Source organism: Centropristis striata, chromosome 16, assembly GCF_030273125.1.
Source record: "Centropristis striata isolate RG_2023a ecotype Rhode Island chromosome 16, C.striata_1.0, whole genome shotgun sequence".
NCBI classification, from domain to species: domain Eukaryota; kingdom Metazoa; phylum Chordata; class Actinopteri; order Perciformes; family Serranidae; genus Centropristis; species Centropristis striata.
In genome coordinates this window covers 28,163,769-28,185,156 of record NC_081532.1, presented here as the reverse complement: position 1 = coordinate 28,185,156, position 21,388 = coordinate 28,163,769, and the positions used below count along the sequence as shown (strand labels likewise).

At 39.2% G+C, this 21,388-nt stretch overlaps 1 protein-coding gene across 3 annotated transcripts in view; it reads left to right on the top strand.

Annotated features, from left to right (window-relative positions):
• The window catches only part of asap2a (ArfGAP with SH3 domain, ankyrin repeat and PH domain 2a), an 86,854-nt gene that overhangs the window by 21,535 nt on the left and 43,931 nt on the right, over nucleotides 1-21,388 (top strand). For all 3 annotated transcript variants that reach the window (XM_059353141.1, XM_059353142.1, XM_059353140.1), the window contains exons 2-4: nucleotides 5,006-5,078; nucleotides 16,829-16,974; nucleotides 18,510-18,584. In XM_059353141.1, the coding sequence (XP_059209124.1) occupies nucleotides 5,006-5,078; nucleotides 16,829-16,974; nucleotides 18,510-18,584 (294 nt within the window). The remainder of the gene's footprint in view (nucleotides 1-5,005; nucleotides 5,079-16,828; nucleotides 16,975-18,509; nucleotides 18,585-21,388) is intronic.

The following is a 21,388-nucleotide window of genomic DNA, read 5'->3' as shown; positions in this document are numbered from 1 at the left end:
CTGCATGCTGTTAAACAGGTATCTTTTAAACAAACACAGAGACAGAGAGTGAGAAAAATACAGCAACACAGAGTGCGATCTCTGTCTGCACCGCCAAGCCACTCCAACCACACAAAGACTCTTAAAGGGTAACTGGAGACAGTCGCAGAGTGTTTTCTTTGCAGAGCTGATACCTCCTTCGGCTCTGCTCTCTGTGTTAAATCCACTCCTTGAGATCACTGGAAGCTTTTCTGCTGGTAGCTGAGCTTCTGTTAGACAGTCGAGGGCTTGAAACTGGATCTCAGATCAACACAAGACACGGAATATATGATTTGGGATTTTTTTTTTAAACTGTTTGATTATAAATTATGCTTAAGAAGACGTCCTAATATTCCCATTATATCTTTGTCAGAACTGCATCGCTCCTTTGTGTCAGTATTGCAGAAGCCAATTCCAAAATGAGCCCATAAAATCTGTTTAAAATCGCAATTTATTGATTGATTATTTGATGCTGTTGGGCGAGGATGGAAGGTCAAACGCGGGTGAGCGACTGAAGTAAAGCATGTAACGGTTCTTACCAGATGAGTGGTGCAAAGAATCAATAATACACCACGCTGTCTGTGGGTGTTTCACTCATAATTTCATAAGACGGCTAGAAAAATGGTGCCAAAACATGTTTGATCCAGTTAATGGCTGTCAGAAAAGTATATAAATATAGTATAGTAAAAGAGCAGACAAATAGAAACGCAGCACTCTGTTGGTTTGCCTGCAGTGGTGTCGTATTTTTGTGAAGGAAGACGAGGCAAATGGACAAGAGATTTATAGCAATCTGTTCACTTTGTGACTAAATCTCTTGCTGCATATGCTATGTCACCACAGTCAGATGGCTGCTCTGTTATCATGTAACTGCTGCTTTGGTATTAAAAGTTATTGGTCAGCTGCACACTGCAACTGCCACTCCTTAGAGTGTCTTTAAGTACAACCAAACTTTAAACAAGACAATTTTAGGCGACCGAAGAGTTCCAATTAACTTTTATTAACTGAAAACACACTGAGAAAGGTTCAAAGTTCTCAAGGTTATGAAGTTTATAGGTGTAATATGGGGCGAAGAGACGGGGCAGTCCATGGCCTAGAGGTTAGGAATCGGGCTTGTAACTGGAGAGTCACCGGTTTGAATCCCGGTACTGACAGGTCTAGGACTGAAGTGCGCTTGAGCAAGGCACCTAACACACAGCTCCCCATGCGCAGTAATGTGCTGTCCACTGCTCCTTGCATGGTGTGTTCACTTGTGTGTAAAAAGGGATGGGTTAAATGCAGAGGTTGAATTTCCCCATTGTGGGATTAATTAAGTAATCTTCTTCTTCTAGATTCAGGTCTGGTGCTGTCCATCTTTTTATTTTGACGCAGAGGGCAACATACAGTAGATTAGGTCTGCAGCTGTTGGCTCAACACATCAGGGTTTCCTCTGGGAAACTGGTTGTTATCACAGCCACTGATGAGCCAACTTGATGCAGCATGATTAGTCATTTTCTCAGATATTTGACTAATCATAATCGGCAAAGCACAGGTTTTACTAAGAACATAACAATGGCTAGTTTTCTAGTCAAGTCTCATCACCCCCCACACCAAACTAAAAACTTATTGGGCTTGTGCCTTCAGCTCCACAGTCCCCACCCTCTTGAACTCTCTTCCGACCAAAACCCGAAATGCTGCCTCCCTGGACATCTTAGCAAAAACTTCTCAAACACCATCTCTTCACAAAGGCTTTTGGACTCACTTAACCCCCTCAACTGGTCATTAGTGCCCAATTTTTAGTCATCCTACTGTATTGTACTGTAAGGTGTCCTTCGGGTTTCTTGAAAGGTGCTATATAAGTTATTATTTATTATTTAGTAAGTTAGTGAGCAGTAACAATTCCACTGACCTGAAACTGAAGCAGCTCCATGGAATAAAGTTGATATCAATTACACCTTTTCTTTTTTCTTGCTGTGATTATCAAAATAACTTTGCAGTACGTTTTTTCTCTCTCGCATATTAGCACCTGATTGTGACTCATTAGGCTGTTTGTGTCCCCTAAATTCAACTGTTGACTAAAAGAGTCAGACTAAAAAGAGTAAATCTTATAACTAGATAGCTTTTAAACATTCACCTCAAAATACTTTGCTGTGTGGTGTAGTGCCACTACTCATTTTCAAGTCTTAAAATCTTGTAATAAAAAGGACACCTCCTCTACTTTAAATGTTGTGATGGTGACACATCTGCAGTGTGTCATAGTAAATGGTCGCTGCTCCCGTCTTTCGTTTGAGCTCTGTGTTCTTCTTTTATTCTGCCCCTCCCTCCAAGAATGACACGTAATATATCTGTCATTTCCCCCTCTTTAAAGTCTCTTTGTGTTCCTTTTATGTGCGTCTTTGCAAGTGTGTGAAATATGACTCCAGGGAAAACTCCCATTTTGCAATAGCAAACAGCTCATAGCTTGAATATTAATACAGCACCGATTTATGGATTGAATTCATTTCGTCATTACATTTAGTGGTGTTGTGGAAAGAACAGTGTGGGTGTGTGCAGTGTTGGTGTGTGTGCTGCAGCTGAATGGGGGCCATTGTGTGTTTTTGTTTTCAAGGGGACTAGAGGATCTGATATGTGTCCGTCCGATGGGGAGCAGGGCAGGGGAAAGTGGCGCCAGCTTTGGCCCGCTCGGGCTGACATGCTTAATAAAGTCCCGAAAAACTCATTTCCCAAAAATCCCCCTCATCCCCACAGAGACTCCCTCACTCATCACTGGTACAGTGCTGCATTGTCTCAGCAGGACTCCCACTGTTTGTTCTGGTTAGTGAGTGAAAGTGGGCTCAATGCATGTCAAAGCGTGTGTGTGACTGTGGTTATTCATAGGTTAGTGTGTGTAAGAGACTGATGCTCACTGCTCGCGCTCTACAAGCTATTATACTGATACACACACACAAACACAAACACACACACACACACACACACACACACACACACACACACAAACACAATAACCCACGGTGCAGCTCAAGTCTATTCTTAGCTCTCCTTGAATAATTCATTACTTGCAGCCGTGGTGGAGGTGGCATACACACAAACTGTACCCGCCACATGGAGCCGTGCATTCAGGATGCAGAGAAAGAAAACATGAGATGACTCAACATCTTTCTCTGCCTCAGTCTCTGAACATTATTAACCTCACAAAGGTGAAATATACATCTCTGCACAGTTGCTGAATCAGAATAGGAACCTGTTTCTACAACTCACTGATGAGTCACTGCCATCGACTGACAGTCGAGTGTCAGTTCGACCAATCAGAGCTTTGAAGGTATAAAAACAGCCAAGTCATCCTCATGTCAGCCTGTCCTCCCGCCAAAAACGTCAATATAGGTCGTGTGTACAGGCAGTAAAAAACAGCGAGACTGACGTAGTGACTGATGGCGAAGCTAGTTAAAGTTAAATTGGCGGATTTCTGGCTTCGGTTGGAGGCACGGTGGGTGGATGGGTCCAACAAATGGCGGATGTTCACCCAGGAGAGCGTGGTTCGAGTGCTGTGTGAAAACAAAAGTAAACCATTTTTCACTTGAATTATGCGAATCACGTTTTTTACCGTAACTTGTGTTTGTTACGTAAATTACGGTAGTCACGTGACCCTTGTAACTACTTCACTTCAGGCATTTATGTACATTTATTTACTGTAATAAACTTTTATTAGAGTTAGTCTTAGATTAGTCTTTTAGAGTGCAGATGCCATGTCACCTGCAGTCTACCCACTTTATTCCTCTGACACTTTATTTTTTATTTTTATATTGTTATATTTATAGTCATGTTTATATTAAATATTGTTATTGTTACCTTTTTTGTTCGTTTTTTTTCTTATATTGTCCTGTATTTTGGTTGTTTTTGTAACTTGGAGCAATCTGGAACCAGAATTTCCTTCTGGTTTAATAAAGATTTATCTTATCATATAACACCTTACCAGGAAGTTTTTTTTGCCCAAAACCTAGGTCAGTTGTTTTATAACATTAATTCACAGAAACTGCAGCCTTTTTTACTTTTTTAGAATGCGCCGATTTACCGCAAGCCGCAAGCGAAACGTGTCGTAATGGTACTGACGCACACGACCTGTTCTGACGTTTAGGTTGAAGAACTTGTTGCTCATGTGTGGCTACTGTAGCTGCACGATATAAGGAAAATATGTTTTTTGCCATAATGTTGTCAAATAATGCAATTACAATATTACTTCTGATATATTTTTGTGTATTCGGTTCTTTATTTCACAGTACCTCTGCTTTTATACATTCATATTTACTTTTTATAGGTTCTTGAGGAGCTGCAGTGTTGTCTTGAATTCAGTTTCTAGAAATGAAGTGATTTAAATAGTCTAAAATCGGAGTCAGTAGCCGTGTTTCCCTCAACGAATTTTGATGCACATTTTGAATATTCTCATGAGAAAAGCTTGATGGAAACACCAAAGTTTGCATAAAAGTTTTTACGCTTGCCTGAGGTGATTTTTACTGTTTTTGAAAAATAGTTAACGCACTAAACTGGAGATGGAAAACGCTTTTTGCAAACAAGTTCTGATGAAGCGAACATTTAACTCATTACTGATCAGCTGTTTCCACTCTGACATGAATAATAATTTCTGAAGACATATTTTCTCTCATGGGTGGCCAAAGTTGTCAGATTCACTGCCATCTTCTGACCAAAGTACGTTACTGCAGTTTTGTTTATTTGCTCTCAACCAGTTGCTGGGAACATCCCTAATTTTTTTTAATGCGACACTTTAAAATTTTGCTCCAAAATTTGCTCATGGCTATTTAGGTCTTATTTTCAACCTAAACATTTTTATTGAATCCCATGTACCTATTTGTGTAGAAATGACTATATATTCCTGGCAACGCTCATTACACTGACATGGGTTGTTTAAAAGTTGATTAACAGAAACGGTAACTATAAGAGTGATAAACGTCTTTATTAACGTGTCTGCCTCTGTGTGTGTGTGTGTGTGTGTGTTCAGGCTCTGGATGTGGACCGCAGTGTTCTGTATAAGATGAAGAAGTCTGTGAAAGCCATCTACACGTCTGGTCTGGGTGAGTCCTCCCGTCATTTATGTCAGGATTTTTATTCTCTTATCCAGGCACCCTTTACTTTGACACTTCAAAATGTTTTCATTCACAATCAGCTATACTTTTTGCTGTGTAAATTGAATCTCATACCTTTTTTTAAATGTTGGAGACGCTAAGATTAATTGATTCATCAATTTGCGCTCAATTATTAATCGCCTACCAATTTCATGATCGATTAAACTGAAAGAGTAAATATTGAAGAAACAGGAAGTCAAAATTCTCTTATTCCATCTTAAATGTTGGTATTTTCTGTTTGTTTGCTTTACTCCGTTTGGACAAAAAACAGAATATCTGAGTTGTGAACAAATCATTTTTCACCATTTTCTGACAATTTATATCCCAAACAACTGATTAATTAATCCTGAAAATAATTTATAGATTAATCTACAATAAAAATAATCGTTCGTTGCAGTCCTATTTCATATAGTCGTTCTCTTTACCCTTGTGTTGTCTTAACTTTTTGTATACACACACATACACACACATATACACTTGTCCTCAGGGTCAAAAATGACCCACCTTCACTAAACCACTTCTGTTTTGCATGAAGAAACAACCTGATATTCATCACAAACTTTGTGAATATTGAGGTTTTCCCTCTTTACAATGCATAAAAACTGGATTTAATCACTAGAATTGTTTTTTCTTATAACACACCTGTCATAATTGGTTTACTGTTTTACTATAGTAGGGGTTTTTGTGGTATGAAAATGTTTTTATAGCTGATGGGTAAAAAATGTACCCCTACGACAAGATTTGTACCCAGTTGGTGTGTCGTTCAAGGAAAAGTAATTGAATTTTAAGTTGAAAAAAGATCATTAAGGGCATTTCCTATGCTGTTAAACATAGCGCCGGGTCATTTTTGACCCCTAAGACAACACACAGGTTAATGAAATTAAAAAAAACATGGAGAATTTGGCATTTTTTTGGCTGCAGCACCGACAAAGTAATTTCAAGATATCACACTTATCTGGAACGTTTGTGTGTTATTCTCTTTACGCCTTTTTACTCAGTATATTTAGTATTATACAGAAAAAGCACAATAGATGGAGAATGAACATAATTATTAATTGCCCCTGTAATGCATTTGTTCCGCTGAGGTAGGAAGGATTTTGTGTGTGTGTGTGTGTAATTACCATGCTCACTGCGGCCGGTTGTGCCAGTGTCGGGTGTTTCCAGCGTCTTTTGTTCGGGCCGCCTGGCAGGACCCCGCTGAGAGAGAGAAAGAGAGAGAGAGAGGGAGAGAGACCTCTGAACAATGTGCTGAGCGTGTCTTTTTCTGAACAGAGCTCACTCTGTTCGGACCAGAGGGACAGCTGTCTGATCCAGACCCCCAAAGGAACAGCTGGGGAGGGGCGCCGCACACTGTGTTTGTGTGTGGGTGCTGAGGCATGGACACACTCATGTTCTCACCTCACTGTTAAACATGCATTTACATATACATGCCTTTTTTTTTTCGTGGCTGCCAGGCTCTTGTTTTGTTCTCCTGTCACATAAAAAGCAGGTGTACGTTGAGTTGCCGGAGTGATTTCCCTTACCGTTGATAAATTACCATTTTATTTGAATGTGTGTGTGGTTCATGCTGCAGGATTAGGGTTGTCACCATACTAAAATTTTCAACTCGATACCGATACTCAGGAAAATATTCGATACTCGATACCATTTTCGATACCACAAAGATAAAAACAAAGACCCCAAAATTTTACAGAAATATTTTTATCAACAAGAAAAATGCAACATGTAAAAATTAACAGAACCACAGGTTAAATATTTATAATAAAAAAAAGGTTGTGCAAAAAGAAACTGCAACTATGACAACAAGCTTCAGATGAAAATGAGTATCGTATCCGGATACAACGTTTTAGTATCGATGCTTTTTTGGGTATCGATACTTTTGACAACCCTATGCAGGATACACCTTTGTGTTTCCGGCAGTTGCAATTTCATTATGAACAATATTGTCTTGTTGTAGGAAAACATTTAAATTACCCCTGTTTGCCTTCAAGCGTGAAGGTTGTCCAGATTTCTATCAGTGTTGACAGTAGAAACACTGCTCTGTCTGTGGAAGTGAAATTAGGAATGCTGTCATTTCTAGTTTTTACTAACCTGAGGTCACCTTTAAGGTGTCGGCAATCATTCAGGGAAAGCTACCCAGACTTTGATCTGTTTTGAACACAAACAACAGTATCAACAACCAACAACATGAGGCAGAGAAATGTACTGTAATAAAAAATAATGATGCTGATATACAATACCGCTCAAAAGTTTGGGGTTACTTTAGAAATGTCCTTATTTTTGAATGAAAAGCACAATTTTTAAAAATTATAATAACAGACATACAGTCTAGACATTGTTAATGTGGTAAATGATTATTAAAGCTGGAAACGGCTGATTTTCTTATGATATATCCATCATTTATTGTAGGCAACCATCACTCCTGTGTTCCAGTGGCACATTGTGTTAATCCACATTGTTGAAAGACTCATTGATCATTAAAACACATGTGCATTTTTGTGCTGATGTAAGAAGCAATAAAATGATCCTTCCTCAGGCTAGTTGAGTATCTAGAGGTAAAGTTGGAGAACTGTACAGGTTAAAATGATTATTTCTACCCTTCTTAATGTCTTTACTAAACTTTCCATTCATTTTATAACTCATTTCATAAATAACCCTTTTTTTTTTTCATGGAAAATAAACATTTTCTGGGTGACCCCTAACTTTTGAGCGCTAGTGTATCATCCATGGAAAGTCCCATAAGTCCCATCAAATTTATCCACTTTAATTTAATAATTTTTTAAATCTAATTTACCTTACATTCTTTATTGTGATCCTGTTTTACCTCTTGTGGAAGTTGAAGAAGCACTCGATCTGTGTTTTCCAGATCGTGTGCCAAAAAACCTGGGGTACCCTCTTTTCTTTTTCCCACAACTTGTGGAGGTCTCCACTTTCTACCCGTCCTCCATGCAGAGCAGCACAACACTTGACTCGGACTGACTAGAAAAAGATGTAAACAAAAGAGGAGCAATGTATAATTTCAGCGGGATAAAAGTATGGCTTCCAAGCGTGCAGTTTATAATCAAGATCATATGATAGTCAAAAAATGTCTGAAATGATAAATAAATAGATTAATTAATCATTAATTCTATAACTCAACAATTTTACAAAAAAATTCAAAACATCTAAAGTATTTTTAATGATGAAAATTAAAAGTTAACTCACCCCATATATTTTTATATATTTTATTTTTCTTGAGGGGAATTTTGCCCAAATATTGAACAAATAGTCAACTTTTGGAGCTCTCAGATCACAACCTACTTGCTGTCACATGTCGTTGTGTGAGATAATTCATTTGTCATGTTTAAGTAGAAAAAAAACCCAGATTTTTATATTACTGCCATTTGGCAACACCATGCAGGAGGGCGTTGTTTTTCACAGAGGATGCTGCGATAAAATAACAAGAGACACAGTAGGGAGCCCCAACACTGACTGCCTCAATGACTGGCTGTCGAACCCAAACCATGGAAGCATGTTTTTCAGCTCCGACATGAGGAATAGTAATGACGAGGAGGTGAAGGTGGAAAGAAGGAAAGAAAAACAGGTGGCTGAGCAAGCAAGTAAGCCGGTAGCAGAAAGTAAGAAAAAGATGAGGAAATGAGAGTATATAGATGAGCGAGAGAGCCCCGTGTTGCTGCAGGGGCCTGTCAGGTTGTCAGCTTGTGGGTTTTGATGAATAAACCAGCAGCAGCAGCATCCGAATCCCCCGAAGAACCTGGAGCTGATCGAGCAGAGCTGCGTGGACAGACCTGCCAAAGCTGCTGAACAGATAACGACTTGAGGCAGACGAGTGAACGGCGTGTTCCAGCAGCTGTACCTGTAGCTGTGCAGGACGGCTGGATGGAGTCGCTGAATAATGCAACACTTGACCAATGTTGCATCAGGAAAACATTTAATTCAATGCCACCTGGGCCCGCCACGTCCTTTTGGTCTCTACGTTTCTCTGTTGGCTGCAAGGTGACCAAGACAGTGAGAATAGGGCTGGGCGATAGGCAAGAAAAAAAAAGTTCATGATATATTTTTTCATATCGTGTGATTTTTTTAATATTGTTTTTAAACTGTCAGACAGTTTTAAAGCATCTGAACTGAAAACTAAAAAAAACTAGAGATTCGTTCAATATTTTATGAACAAAGCAAATTAATAAAAAATAAAAGATGAACACAGAAAAATAAAAAATATATATATTTTTACTCAGCAGTACAACCAATGTAGAGAAATATAAAATACTTTACAGTCCTGGTTGTTTTTGCAGGTATGCAAGACCCAAAATAAACAAATTGTGATATTTGTTGTTGTTAGAAAGCCCACGCTGTTAATGTTTTTTTGACTTGTTTATTGAACTAAGTTCCATTCAGTCATGACTTGTTTCTATACAAGTTTTTGTACGTCCCACAATATTGAATGCACCATACCTTTGTGTGAATGTTTTTTCTCTCTATACAGCGGCGGATAGATTTCCTTTGCTCTTTTGATTTTTATAGCACTTTTAAAAGGTACTGAAAGTCGATAATTGCTGTCATTGTTGTCATGGCTGACATCTATTTCGCTTCCCCTTAGCTCAACATTTAGCTCCACATTCCTTCTTTCTGTTTAATTCTCCGGCAACTTACAAACAGAGCAGGACTCTGATTGGCTGTTGTCGAGCACATTTCTAACGTGTTTGATTGAGTAAATATGCTCACAGCTGATCACCCTAATCGACCTGAAATTTCTCGCGATCATATAATCTCCGAGGCGTAAGTGAGAGTCCCACAAGCTCTAATGTAATTAAACTGGATGAATGTCTGAGGAAAAAGACCAGAGGAGACACTGGAATAAAAGTCTCCTTTGTCTTCTGCGGGTAAAAGTTAACTACACTCCCTCGTCTTAGTGCCGGTGGCTGTATTGTTAAGTGGACATGGAGTCCAGCGTTGTTTCCACAGAGTCCGTAGAGAGATATGGAATTGATCTGAGGTCGGCCGCACATTGTGTCAGCGAGCAGACCAGGCCTGATGGAGCCGAGTGTGAGGGAATGAGTGTGGGAGAGACGGAGAGAGGAAGCAGAGGCCAGTCTGCTATCTGGTGATTAAACCCTCTATGTGTGTGTGTGTGTGTGTGTGTGTGTGTGTGTGTGTGTGTGTGTGTGTGTGTGAGAGAGAGAAATACGATGGAAGAAGCTGCAAAACAAGCCTTTGGGATGTCAGATTATCCACAGCACATGCCTGGAAACTGTTTTTTTAATGTGTGTTTGAGGAAAGATGCACTAAAGGATGTTGGGAACAGCAGGGTATCAGCCAGCCCTTTGGGCTGGTTGTAAAAGTGTGTGTTGTGTGTTGTGTGTGTGTGTTTGTGTTCAACCACGTCATTGCCTCTATCCTCCAGTAAACACAAGGTCATCGTTTCCTGAGGTCGAGCAACAGGAATCCTTTTTTTCTGACACACACACACACACACACACACACACACACTACTTGCCTTACCTTTCAAGCATTTCTCTGAACCTTATGAACCCAGTTTCCTTTAAAAATAAAATGTAAAATTTGAATGAAAGCGGTCAAATATACTACACTATAAAAAAAATATTTTCCAGAAATGTTCTGTATTATTTAAGAGGTTTTTTTCTCTTCTTTTCTACATTAAGTGCAAATGCCATTAAAAAAAATAGGTAGGTTAGTTTTATTACAAATATTAACCATAAATAGAAGTTGAAATCTGTAAATTTATATAATGGCACATTATATATGTTATTTTACTAAATTTAGTTTTTAAATAGAATATTATATAATCATAATAATAATAATTATTATTATGATTATATATTTGATGGTAAGTGTTTGACAACAAGGCTTTTTACATCTTTTTTTAATGATATTTTTTTCTTTACAGTGTAGAATATTACCACCAAATAAATGGAGATTATGGTGTTTTTTAAGGGTTTTAAAATTAGTAATAATAATAATTAAATGCTAATAATAATAATTAAATGCTAATAATAATAATAATAATAATAATAATAAAGGCTAATAATAATTTTTATTGAAGGCTGCCAAAATGCCACTGATGTAGAACATTTCAGTGTCAAAATGCTGCAATAGATATATATAAGATTTAATGGTAATAAAAGGACATGTAACATTGACAAAAAGTTATTATAAAAGGTCCTAAAATGACTCTCTTGTAACTTTGTTTCTTTAAGAAAGCCCCTAAACATCAGCTTAATGTTTAGGCAACATGTAAGAAATCTCTCCATTAAGCAGGTTTTGTTTGCGGTGTAAACTTGATAAAAAGCTCCTCATGTCTCACTTCTTCCGGTTCGTTTCTCCGCCGTGCCACCAGCTCAGTGTGTCATGCAGTCATTTGAAGTTCAAAGCTGCTCAGTACTGTCGACTGAACATGTGTGACGTGTTAGGTCATGTTACAACAAATACACATGTAGTCAGTAAGCAGCCCGGGGGGGTTTGGGCTGTTTGTCGGCGCTCGGAGCTCTCATGTGACACTTCTAAACCAGCAGCAGGCCTCCGCCCTGTCGACCCCGAGCCTGGCAGCCACACAGCTGGAGCTGATGTGGTGAGGGTCGCTTTCTGACACGGGACTGAAGTTTATAATATCGCTGTACGACTAATTTCACTGCTCTAAACTTTAATAGACTTACTAAAAATGCAGTTTATTGATTTATCATTTTATTAATTCATTCATTATCCTTAACCGCTTATCCACACTCGGGTCGCAGGGGGCTGGAGTCAATCCCAGCTGATGTTGGGTGAGAGGCGGGGTTCACCCTGGACAGGTCTCCAGTCTATCACAGGGCTGACACATAGAGACAGACAATCATTCACACTCTCATTCACTCCTACGGGCAATTTAGAGTCACCAATTAGACCTAAGTGCATGTTTTTGGACTGTGGGAGGAAGCCGGAGGACCGGGAGAGAACCCACGCTCACAAAGGCAGAACATGTCACCACTGTGTAGCCATTAATGTCTTTTCTTCAGTGTCTTTTAGCTTGGATGTATTTTTCTACATTTATATTTTATATCTTATTTTTTCATATTTCATGTTTATTTCCGTTTGCACCGGGGATAAGAGGGGAGCGCAATTTCAATTCTGTGTCCTGTACATATGGCAGCATTGATAATAAAGTTGACTTGACTTGACCTTATCGGTTTATTTTGGTTAAAATTACTTTCAACAACTAATTACCAATTAAGAAAATAGTTTGTAATTAATGGTTAATTGACTTGACTAATTTAATAGGGTTGTTTCTGGTCCAGTTTACTGTGTGTGTAATGTGTGTTTGAATTTTTTTCAGAAACATTTGTATTCTTAAATGTCTCCTCTTATAAAAGAAAACAACAATAACAAAAGAGAAACAAATTCAATACAAATATTTCTCTTTGATCGATCATTTGGAATATTATGTCTTGCATGCGTATTTTAGAACTGTTTATACATTGTGCATGTGCGAAATTTTATGATAGAAAAAACAAGACCACTATCTTGGATACCTTTTTGTACTAGAATCTACTCAAAACTGTTGTTTTACTACTTGTGCACAGAGTCTCATCAAAGCTTTATCATCCGGCTCAGCGGTGGTTTAAATTAAATGTGTGTGATGTGACGAGGTCAGCAGGTAGTGACTCAGCTCTCCCCTTTTAATAACATGATGGATATCTCTGCAGCAGAGACATGAGCTTATCCCGCTTCATCTATATACCTGCCACATCTGTGAACCTGTGGCCGCCCTTTGTGTGTGTGTGTGTGTGTGTGTGTGTGTGTGTGTGTGTGTGTGTGTGTGTGTGTCAAGTCAAGTCAAAGTCAAGTCAAAGTTTATTTATAGAGCACATTTAAAAAAACAACCTCAGTTGACCAAAGTGCTGTACAGTTATTACAATAGAATAAATCACACACAAATAGGTATAAATAAAAACAATGAAAACAATAAAATACTAAAAACAATAAAATAAAATAGAATAAAATAGTAATAAAAACTCAATCCAAAACAGTGTTAGAGATAAAAAGACAAATAAAGGGTAAAATAGTAAAAAAAAAAAAAAGAGAAAGCCAAGGATCCTTGCCTAGCTGGGACTGAAAGCCAAGGAGAATAAATAGGTTTTAATAATGTTTTAAAGTGCTCAACAGACTGTGCAGCTCTGACCTGGAGAGGTAGGCTGTTCCACAGCTTTGGGGCCGCCACAGAGAAGGCTCTGTCCCCACGAGTACAAAGTCTGGACCGCGGTACGACCAGGAGCAGCTGGTTAGACGACCTAAGTGCTCTGGAAGTATTGTGGGGTTTTAAAAGCTCTGATAAATAAGATGGTGCCAGACCATTTAAGCACTTAAAAACAATTAATAAAAGCTTAAACTGGATCCTAAAATTTACAGGTAGCCAGTGCAAAGATGCAAGGATGGGGGTTATATGCTCACGCCGTTTCTTTCCAGTCAGCAGGCGGGCGGCTGCATTTTGAACAACCTGTAAGCGGCGCACTGCTGACTGGTCAAGATCAACAAACAAAGAATTACAATAATCTAGGCGTGATGTGATGAATGTGTGGATGACTCGCTCAAAATCAGTTTGGGGGGAGATAAGTCTTAACTTTTGATAGTAGCCGTAGTTGGAAGAAGCTGGTTTTAACAGTGGAGCTTATCTGTTTGGTAAACTTGAAGTCAGAATCCAGAATAACCCCAAGGTTCCTTGCAGAGGGTTGACACAGAGATTTAAGGCTACCAATGGCACTGTCATAGCCATCTAAAATATTTTGTTGACCAAATAAAATGATCTCAGTTTTGTTTTTATTTATTGACAGAAAGTTTGCTGCCATCCATGACTGGATGTCTTTTAGGCAGTCTAATAAGACCTGCACAGAGGATGGGTTGTTCATTTTTAGCGGTAGATATATTTGTACATCATCTGCATAGCAATGGAAGGAGACATTATACTTTTTAAATATAGACCCTAATGGCAACATATAAATAGAAAAGAGGAGGGGGCCCAAAATGGAACCCTGAGGCACCCCACAGCTCAGGGGGGAAGAATCTGAGGAAAACTGGCCTAGCTGCACAGAGAAGCTCCTATCTGACAGGTATGACTCGAACCAGTTCAGAGCGGTGCCTTTAATGCCGACACAGGTGTTTAGGCGAGACAAGAGAATGTTGTGATCAACTGTGTCGAAGGCAGCTGTCAGATCCAGAAGGACCAGGACCGCAGGGTTACCAGAGTCTACTGTTAAAAGAAGGTCATTTAAAATCCTTAAAAGCGCCGTTTCTGTGCTATGGCGTGACTTAAAACCAGACTGGAACTTCTCAGAGATGTCATTAAAATCAATAAAAGACTGCAGCTGTTCATTGACCACCTTCTCCAAAACCTTAGAGAGAAATGGGAGTTTGGAGATGGGCCTAAAATTTGATAAAACTGAGGGATCTAGATCATGTTTTTTGAGGAGGGGCTGGACCACAGCATGTTTAAAGGCAGCTGGGACACATCCAGACATCAAAGATAAATTAATCAGATCCGACACACAGGGCCCAATAACATTAAAAACATCCTTCAAGAGACGGGGAGGGATGCTGTCAAGAGGACAATAAGAAGGCCTGAGACGGTGGACAACATCAGTTAGCTCTGAGACAGACACTTGCTGAAATGTGTCAAAAACTGCAGGACTAGTGGGAGAGACAGCAGGATCTACTGCAGATGGCAATAGGAAGGACTTAATATCCAAGATCTTGTTGATAAAAAACCTTAAAAATTTTTGACACAGTTCAAATGAAGGAACAACAACATTGTGGTCACAGGAGTTTAAAAGAGTATTCAAAGTATTAAAAAGAAACTGGGGTTTATGACTATTGACTGATATGAGGTTTGATAAAAACTGACTCTTGGCAGTTTTAACAGCTTTTTGGTATTGGTGTAGACTGTTTTTTAAAATGTCCAAAGAAACGTGAAGACGATCTTTCTTCCACTTCCTCTCTGCGCGTCTACATGCACGTCTTAAAGTGCGAGTGCTGTCATTAAGCCATGGCTCTGCTGCTGACTTGGAGCGCTTGCATCTAAAAGGGGCCACCAGGTCTAAAATGTCAGTACAAATGCTATTAAAAGTGTCTAAAAACTCATCAGGAGTTAGAGACCCATTATGAATTTCAGTATGTAGCACTGCATGATTGAATGCCGCAGAAAAGTCAGAAGCAGTTGACGGGTTAATTGTGCGCACACGGCGGTCCGTGGCGCACCGCTTGACTTGCGAGCGAGGCAGTGTCACATTAAATAAGACAGCGAAGTGATCAGAAATTTGCGTGTCACAAATCTCACTGACATTTAACTGCAGCCCAAAAGATAATATAAGGTCCAGAGTGTGGCCCTTCTCATGTGTTGCATCACACACAGACTGAGTTAGGCTAAAAGAGTCAATAATATTGAGAAAGTCTTTCACCATGGGTCGAGATTCACAGCAGACATGGATATTAAAATCTCCAACAATTAAAAACCGGTCATAGTTCACTGCCACTCCAGCCACAAAGTCTGTGAAGTCCTTTATAAAATCCTTGTTGAACTGAGGCGGGCGATAGACCACGGCGCACAGGACAGGTGAAGAAAAGTTCACAATGAATGTCTGCAGCTCAAAGCTGGAGAAAGTGATCGGTTGTGACATTCGACATTGAAAACTGGATTTAAAGACAGATGCTACTCCTGTGTGTCCTGTGTGTGTGTGTGTGTGTGTGTCTGTGTGTGTGTGTCTGTCTGATGAAAAGCTGAGTCATGTTGTGGCAGCAGGTATACATCCTCATGTTTTTACACACCCCTCCTTTCTTTTTTCCTTGAGCCCCCCCCCCGTCTCTGTCACATCTCTTAGTGAGTGTTGTCATAGCAACAGTCCCCTGTGCCTCATCCCTCGCTCCGCCGCTGCCGTCCCGATGGCATTAGCTGTTATCAGCTGCCTACTCTGGCATGAAGTGAATTAAGTGGAATCAGCTAGGCCAAACCCTGCGGTAGATTAGCTCGACTTTAGACACGCTGGGAGTTTTTTGGTCACGGCTGGTTTACGGGTTTCCCCCTGACTGTTTAGTTCAGGGGCTGCCTCAGTGTATTTTTCTTTTCTTCTTCCTGTCTATCTTCAGCCAAACATTACCCTCTTTTCTCGTTGGTCTTGCATGTCATTTTCTCTCTATATGTTGGTGATGTTTTTACCTCTCTTTCAGTGCAAATGTTGTTAAAGCAAGGATCAAAATATTCACTACAATGAAAAAAATCTTGCAGCTCTGTGGAATCAGCACAAACACATCACAAACACACAAACAAACAATCTGAGTGGGTTCATTCTGCATAACGAGTACTTTTACTTTGAGTACATTTTGATGCTGATACTTTTGTACTTTTACTTCAGTAAGTTTTGAATGCAGGACTTTTACTTGTAGTTGAGTAATTTCACAGTGTGGTATTAGTACTTTTACTTAAGTAAGATGCATGTTGCATCATGGGAGGAAGAAGTTCCTGGCTACGTTGTAGCCAGCTCTCTCCATCAGGAAAACCTTGAACTGTAACAGAAGTATCGATCAGCTTGAAAATTTTTGTTCACTGAAAGACTTCCATTCATTATTAATACTGAGTGATTGATTTTTGAAGCCCTCATTCTGATTCCTACAACCAGTCAAAGCTGACTGTCTGTGTGTGTGTTTTTTGTGTTTTCCAGCACACGTAGAGAACGAGGAGCAGTACACTCAGGCCCTGGAGAAGTTTGGAGAGAACTGCGTGTACAGAGACGATCCTGATCTGGGATCAGCTTTCCTCAAGTTCTCCGTCTTCACCAAGGAGCTCACTGCGCTCTTCAAAAACCTGGTGAGTCCATGATGCTTGTGTGTGTGTGTGTGTGTGTGTGTGTGTGTGTGTGTGTGTGTAAATGTGTGTACTTGTGGGTCGGAGGAGGTAAAATCTTCTGGGACAAAGAAAGATTTTCCATCCTCTCCCTAATTGTCTGTATCCCCTTGAGTCACTGTGTGTGTTCAGACTCCAGCTGGAACTTAAAGCCCTCGGGGAGGTAGCTCTAGTTTTTCCGTTGAGACAGCCAGAGTGCCACTGCAACACCAAATATCTGCTGGATCTAAGTCAACCTGATCTGCTAAAGCCAGGTTTTGGTATCGAGGCCAAAGCTTTATTAGAAAAATCTGACACCGTCCTGTGAGGTCTGTCGCTTCCCCTGGACACTGTATCGACTCACACTGAGACCAGGAGAGTTTTTTATTAATGTTATCTCAGCACCTTATATTAAAGAAATATGAGCTGCCGCCTGACCTGGATGTGAAGATGTAATCTCGCTAAGCTTCAGCAAGCTCTCGCTTCCTCGATTACATGTGCAGCGTTACACACACACACACACACACACACACACACACACACACACACACATTTAGGCTGCTCTATTCTGGTAAAAATGTTTTAAAAAAATTATTTGAGCCAATTAAAAAAAACAAAAAACATTTTTAAACTCCTTGTCTTGTCTAACAAACAAAAAAACATTATTATTATTATTATTATTAATAATAATAATAATAATAATAATAATATAAATACAAGATAATGCATGAATAAAATAGATTAAACAATAAAAATGTATTATTATTATTAATCCACATATAAATATAATACATAAATAAAATAGATTAAAAATTAAAACGTATTCTTATTATTATTATTATTATTAACAATAATAATAATCCACATATAAATATAATATAATGCACAAATAAAATTGATTAAACAATAAATTATTATTATCAGTATTAATAATAATAATAATAATCATAATCATAATAATCATAATAATACACATATAATAAAATACACAAATAAAATTGATTTAAAAATAAAAAATATTGTTATCATTATTATTTTTTATAATAATAATAATGCACATCTAAATATCATATAATACACAAATAAAATGGATTAAAAATTGAAAATTAGATCAGCTATGTTGTAATGTAACATAGTTGTGAAAATAAATAATCTCCAAGCTTTAAAATATGTTGCAAATACTGCCAGGGGTGCAAACTTTTAGCCATAGGCGAGATTTGGCAAAGTTAATTAACCAAGTTTCCCCCATTACATTAATAATGGGTATTTTCTAGTCATTTTGTACCTTCTTTGGCTCATCTTGTCACCATTATATACTGAAGATAAAAGTGAAGACAGACTTGTTTACTTTTTACTGCTGGACAGACGGCACACACACACACACCCACACACCCAAACAACACTCTAAAAGGATTAGGTCTTAGTGGCGTCGGGCGCTCTGACTTTCAGTCTCCTGCAGGTCTAAATCCTCTGATGTAACCCTTCACCTCTTATCTGTCTCTCTCCTCACCCTCCTCCAGTTCCAAAACATGAACAACATCATCACCTTTCCTCTGGACAGCCTGCTGAAAGGAGACCTGAAGGGAGTCAAAGGGGTAAGGCAACAAAACTTCATGGTGTTGTGTTACTCTACTACTTCACAGGAAGTGTTACACGAGTAGATGAGGAGAGATTAGCCTCATGCTGAAAAGTGTTATGTCAAGTTTCATCATGTGGGGATATTGAACCTGCTGGTTTGAAGCTTCCTAGTGCCATCCCTGATGTCCTGCTGCGTCACTAACAAGGTTTATCACAAGCTGCTTTGATCTGCCCCAGGTTTCCAGAAAAAAAAAAAATCGAATTTTATTACAGACTATATAAAGAGCTGCCAGAATAAACATGGCTTCATGAATCTACAAAATATAAATCAGAAACTTCCCCTCTCACTAACCGATGGATGCTGAACCACAAGCACGACGCCTGCAGTAATTCAACATGATGAAAGTTCTCCAGTTTAAAATCTGTCAACATAATGTACGCCCAAATGTGAGCCTGCAATTACTCAGCAGAACATGTGAAAAAGTGTTACACAAAAATTCAGCATCACATCATTTTGTGTGGAGCATTAGTGCAAAAAAAAATGTGAGTGTAGTATATGATCCATCAGTGAATTGGTAAGATGACCAACAGGCATTTCTGCCACCCAAAGACTTCTTTGCATACTCCATTTAAAATCTCTCTGAACTTTTCAAGCCAAAATATATAAAATATAGTTAATAGGGAATAATAAGATGACAAACAGGACATTTACCTGATTTTCCTTATTTTTATAGAAAGATTTGCTTATCTTGAGACATAATATTGTTTGACAAGGATGCTTTCACACCTGAGATGTGTGATCATTTAACCTAACCCTGGATTGTGACACCGGATAGCCCATTTTGGGGGTCTCAGTTTGCCTTTTTCCACCAACGTGAACCTAGTTCTAGTGCTGGTGCTGGTTCGCAGTTGGTTCAACTTGTCAGTTTTAGGGGCCTTAAGCTCCAGTTTTAATTGAGCAAGAAGAACTGTTGCAGAATGATCTGTTAGTTAAGTACTCTGTCTTTAAATGGCCCAGAATTGGCAATTCTTTACATAATAGTCTTTACATTATTTTATGCCTTTATTAGAGAGTTAATAGTAGGAGATTACAGGAATTGAGGGGAGAGAATGATGGGGAATGATCTGCAACAGTTCTTCTTGCCATTAAAACTGGAGCTTTAAGCCCCTAAAACTGACATTTTATTCACACCAGGAACTTTCTGATCAGAGAATAAAGTGTATATATAGTTATATAGTTATAGAGGTTCAATAGTGAGCCCTACCAACTTTAATACTGACTCTACCCATCAGTTAGCCAGTCAGTCATGTGCGTGCTCGTTAGCAGTCTGCAGCTCTGTAATGTGATCAGCAGTCGTTACTGTCCGCTGCAGTCTGTGACCTTTCACTCTCCAGGCACATGATTGGCTGCACTTTCCACGGAGGTATGATGCGCTTAACCCTGCTCTCTCTAATGAGTCTGGTTGCCATAGAAACGGCGGTTGTCCCCGTGACCCTTTGCCACTTGGCTCCATCTCCACCTCTGAACTGTTTGGCCTCTTTTTTTCTCTCTTTTTTTGCTCTTTTGTATCTCTCAAGTGCAGCGTTTTCTCTCAAGCCTCTGCCTGTTTTTCTCCTCCACGAGTTCCTTTCTCCGTCCCTCTTCAGTCTCTCTTTCCGTCCCCGCTGTCTCCTTCACTCTGTCCCCGCCGCCCACCCCCTCACTCTGGCTTGTGGCAGCCCATCACATCTGTAATGCTTACCCACTTATTGCTCATTAGCCCGCTGATGATTCTCATTACCCCGATGACATGGGGGCTAATGAGCTGCTGGTTATTTTATACCTCAGGACACACACACACACACACACACATTCACACACAAATGTCACCACTGCAATGTCTGTAAACCCCAGAAATGAAGCCTTCAGTGTCAGGAGAATAGAAGTGGAGAAGGAAGCCTCTAGAAGGGAAATGATGGATTATTTCTTCACCCCTCCTCCCAACCTGTTGCTCACCTCCACGGCCCACTCATCATCATCTTCCTCCTCCTCTTCCTCCTCCTCCTCCTCTGTCATTATCATGTTTCTCCACTCTGGTCCTCTCCCAGGGGAAGTACCTGTTAGGAAAGAGGAGAGCAGGAAGCAGTCCAGACCTGCATGAAAGGCTGTTTAGACTGCAGGATGAGAGTAGGATGGAGTAATGAGTTGATGAGGAGGAGGGATGTATTTAAAATAAGAAGTTAGTCTAATATTTATGTGCGTTTGTATGCATGACATGACAAAATACAGCTTGTCCGTACTCTACAAATACATTTACGACGTTTATTAATTTAATTACGAAGTTTATTAATCTAATTTGCAGAAAATCACAAGAAAAATAAAAGGCACTCCAAGACAGTTTGACTCCCTGACGAAGGCTTGATGCTGGAAAGCCTGGGAGTTTGTTTTTTAAGTCAGATGTGGCTATTCAATGACAAATAAGACATTTTAATTATTTAAAAAAGAAAGTTAAGTTGTAGTTTTCTTGTGATTTATTTGTATCTACATGTGTCATTATTCAAAGAGCACATAAAAACAAACACATTTTGATTTCAGGAAACAGTTTCCAAACTTTTTTTAGTTAATAACATTTGCTTTTGCAAAGCTTCTTCTGCATATAAACGTCTAAAATATGTGTTATTTACCTCTAGGGGTCATAAAAGGAGCGCAGCCTCGACCACATGATGTGTAAAAGTGAAGTCGTTGAATTTGAAGTCATCAAAATTGCTGGAATATTACATGTAAAAATACTTAGTTAAATATTGTCTAAAGTATGACGAGCCTTTATCACTTTGATCCGTT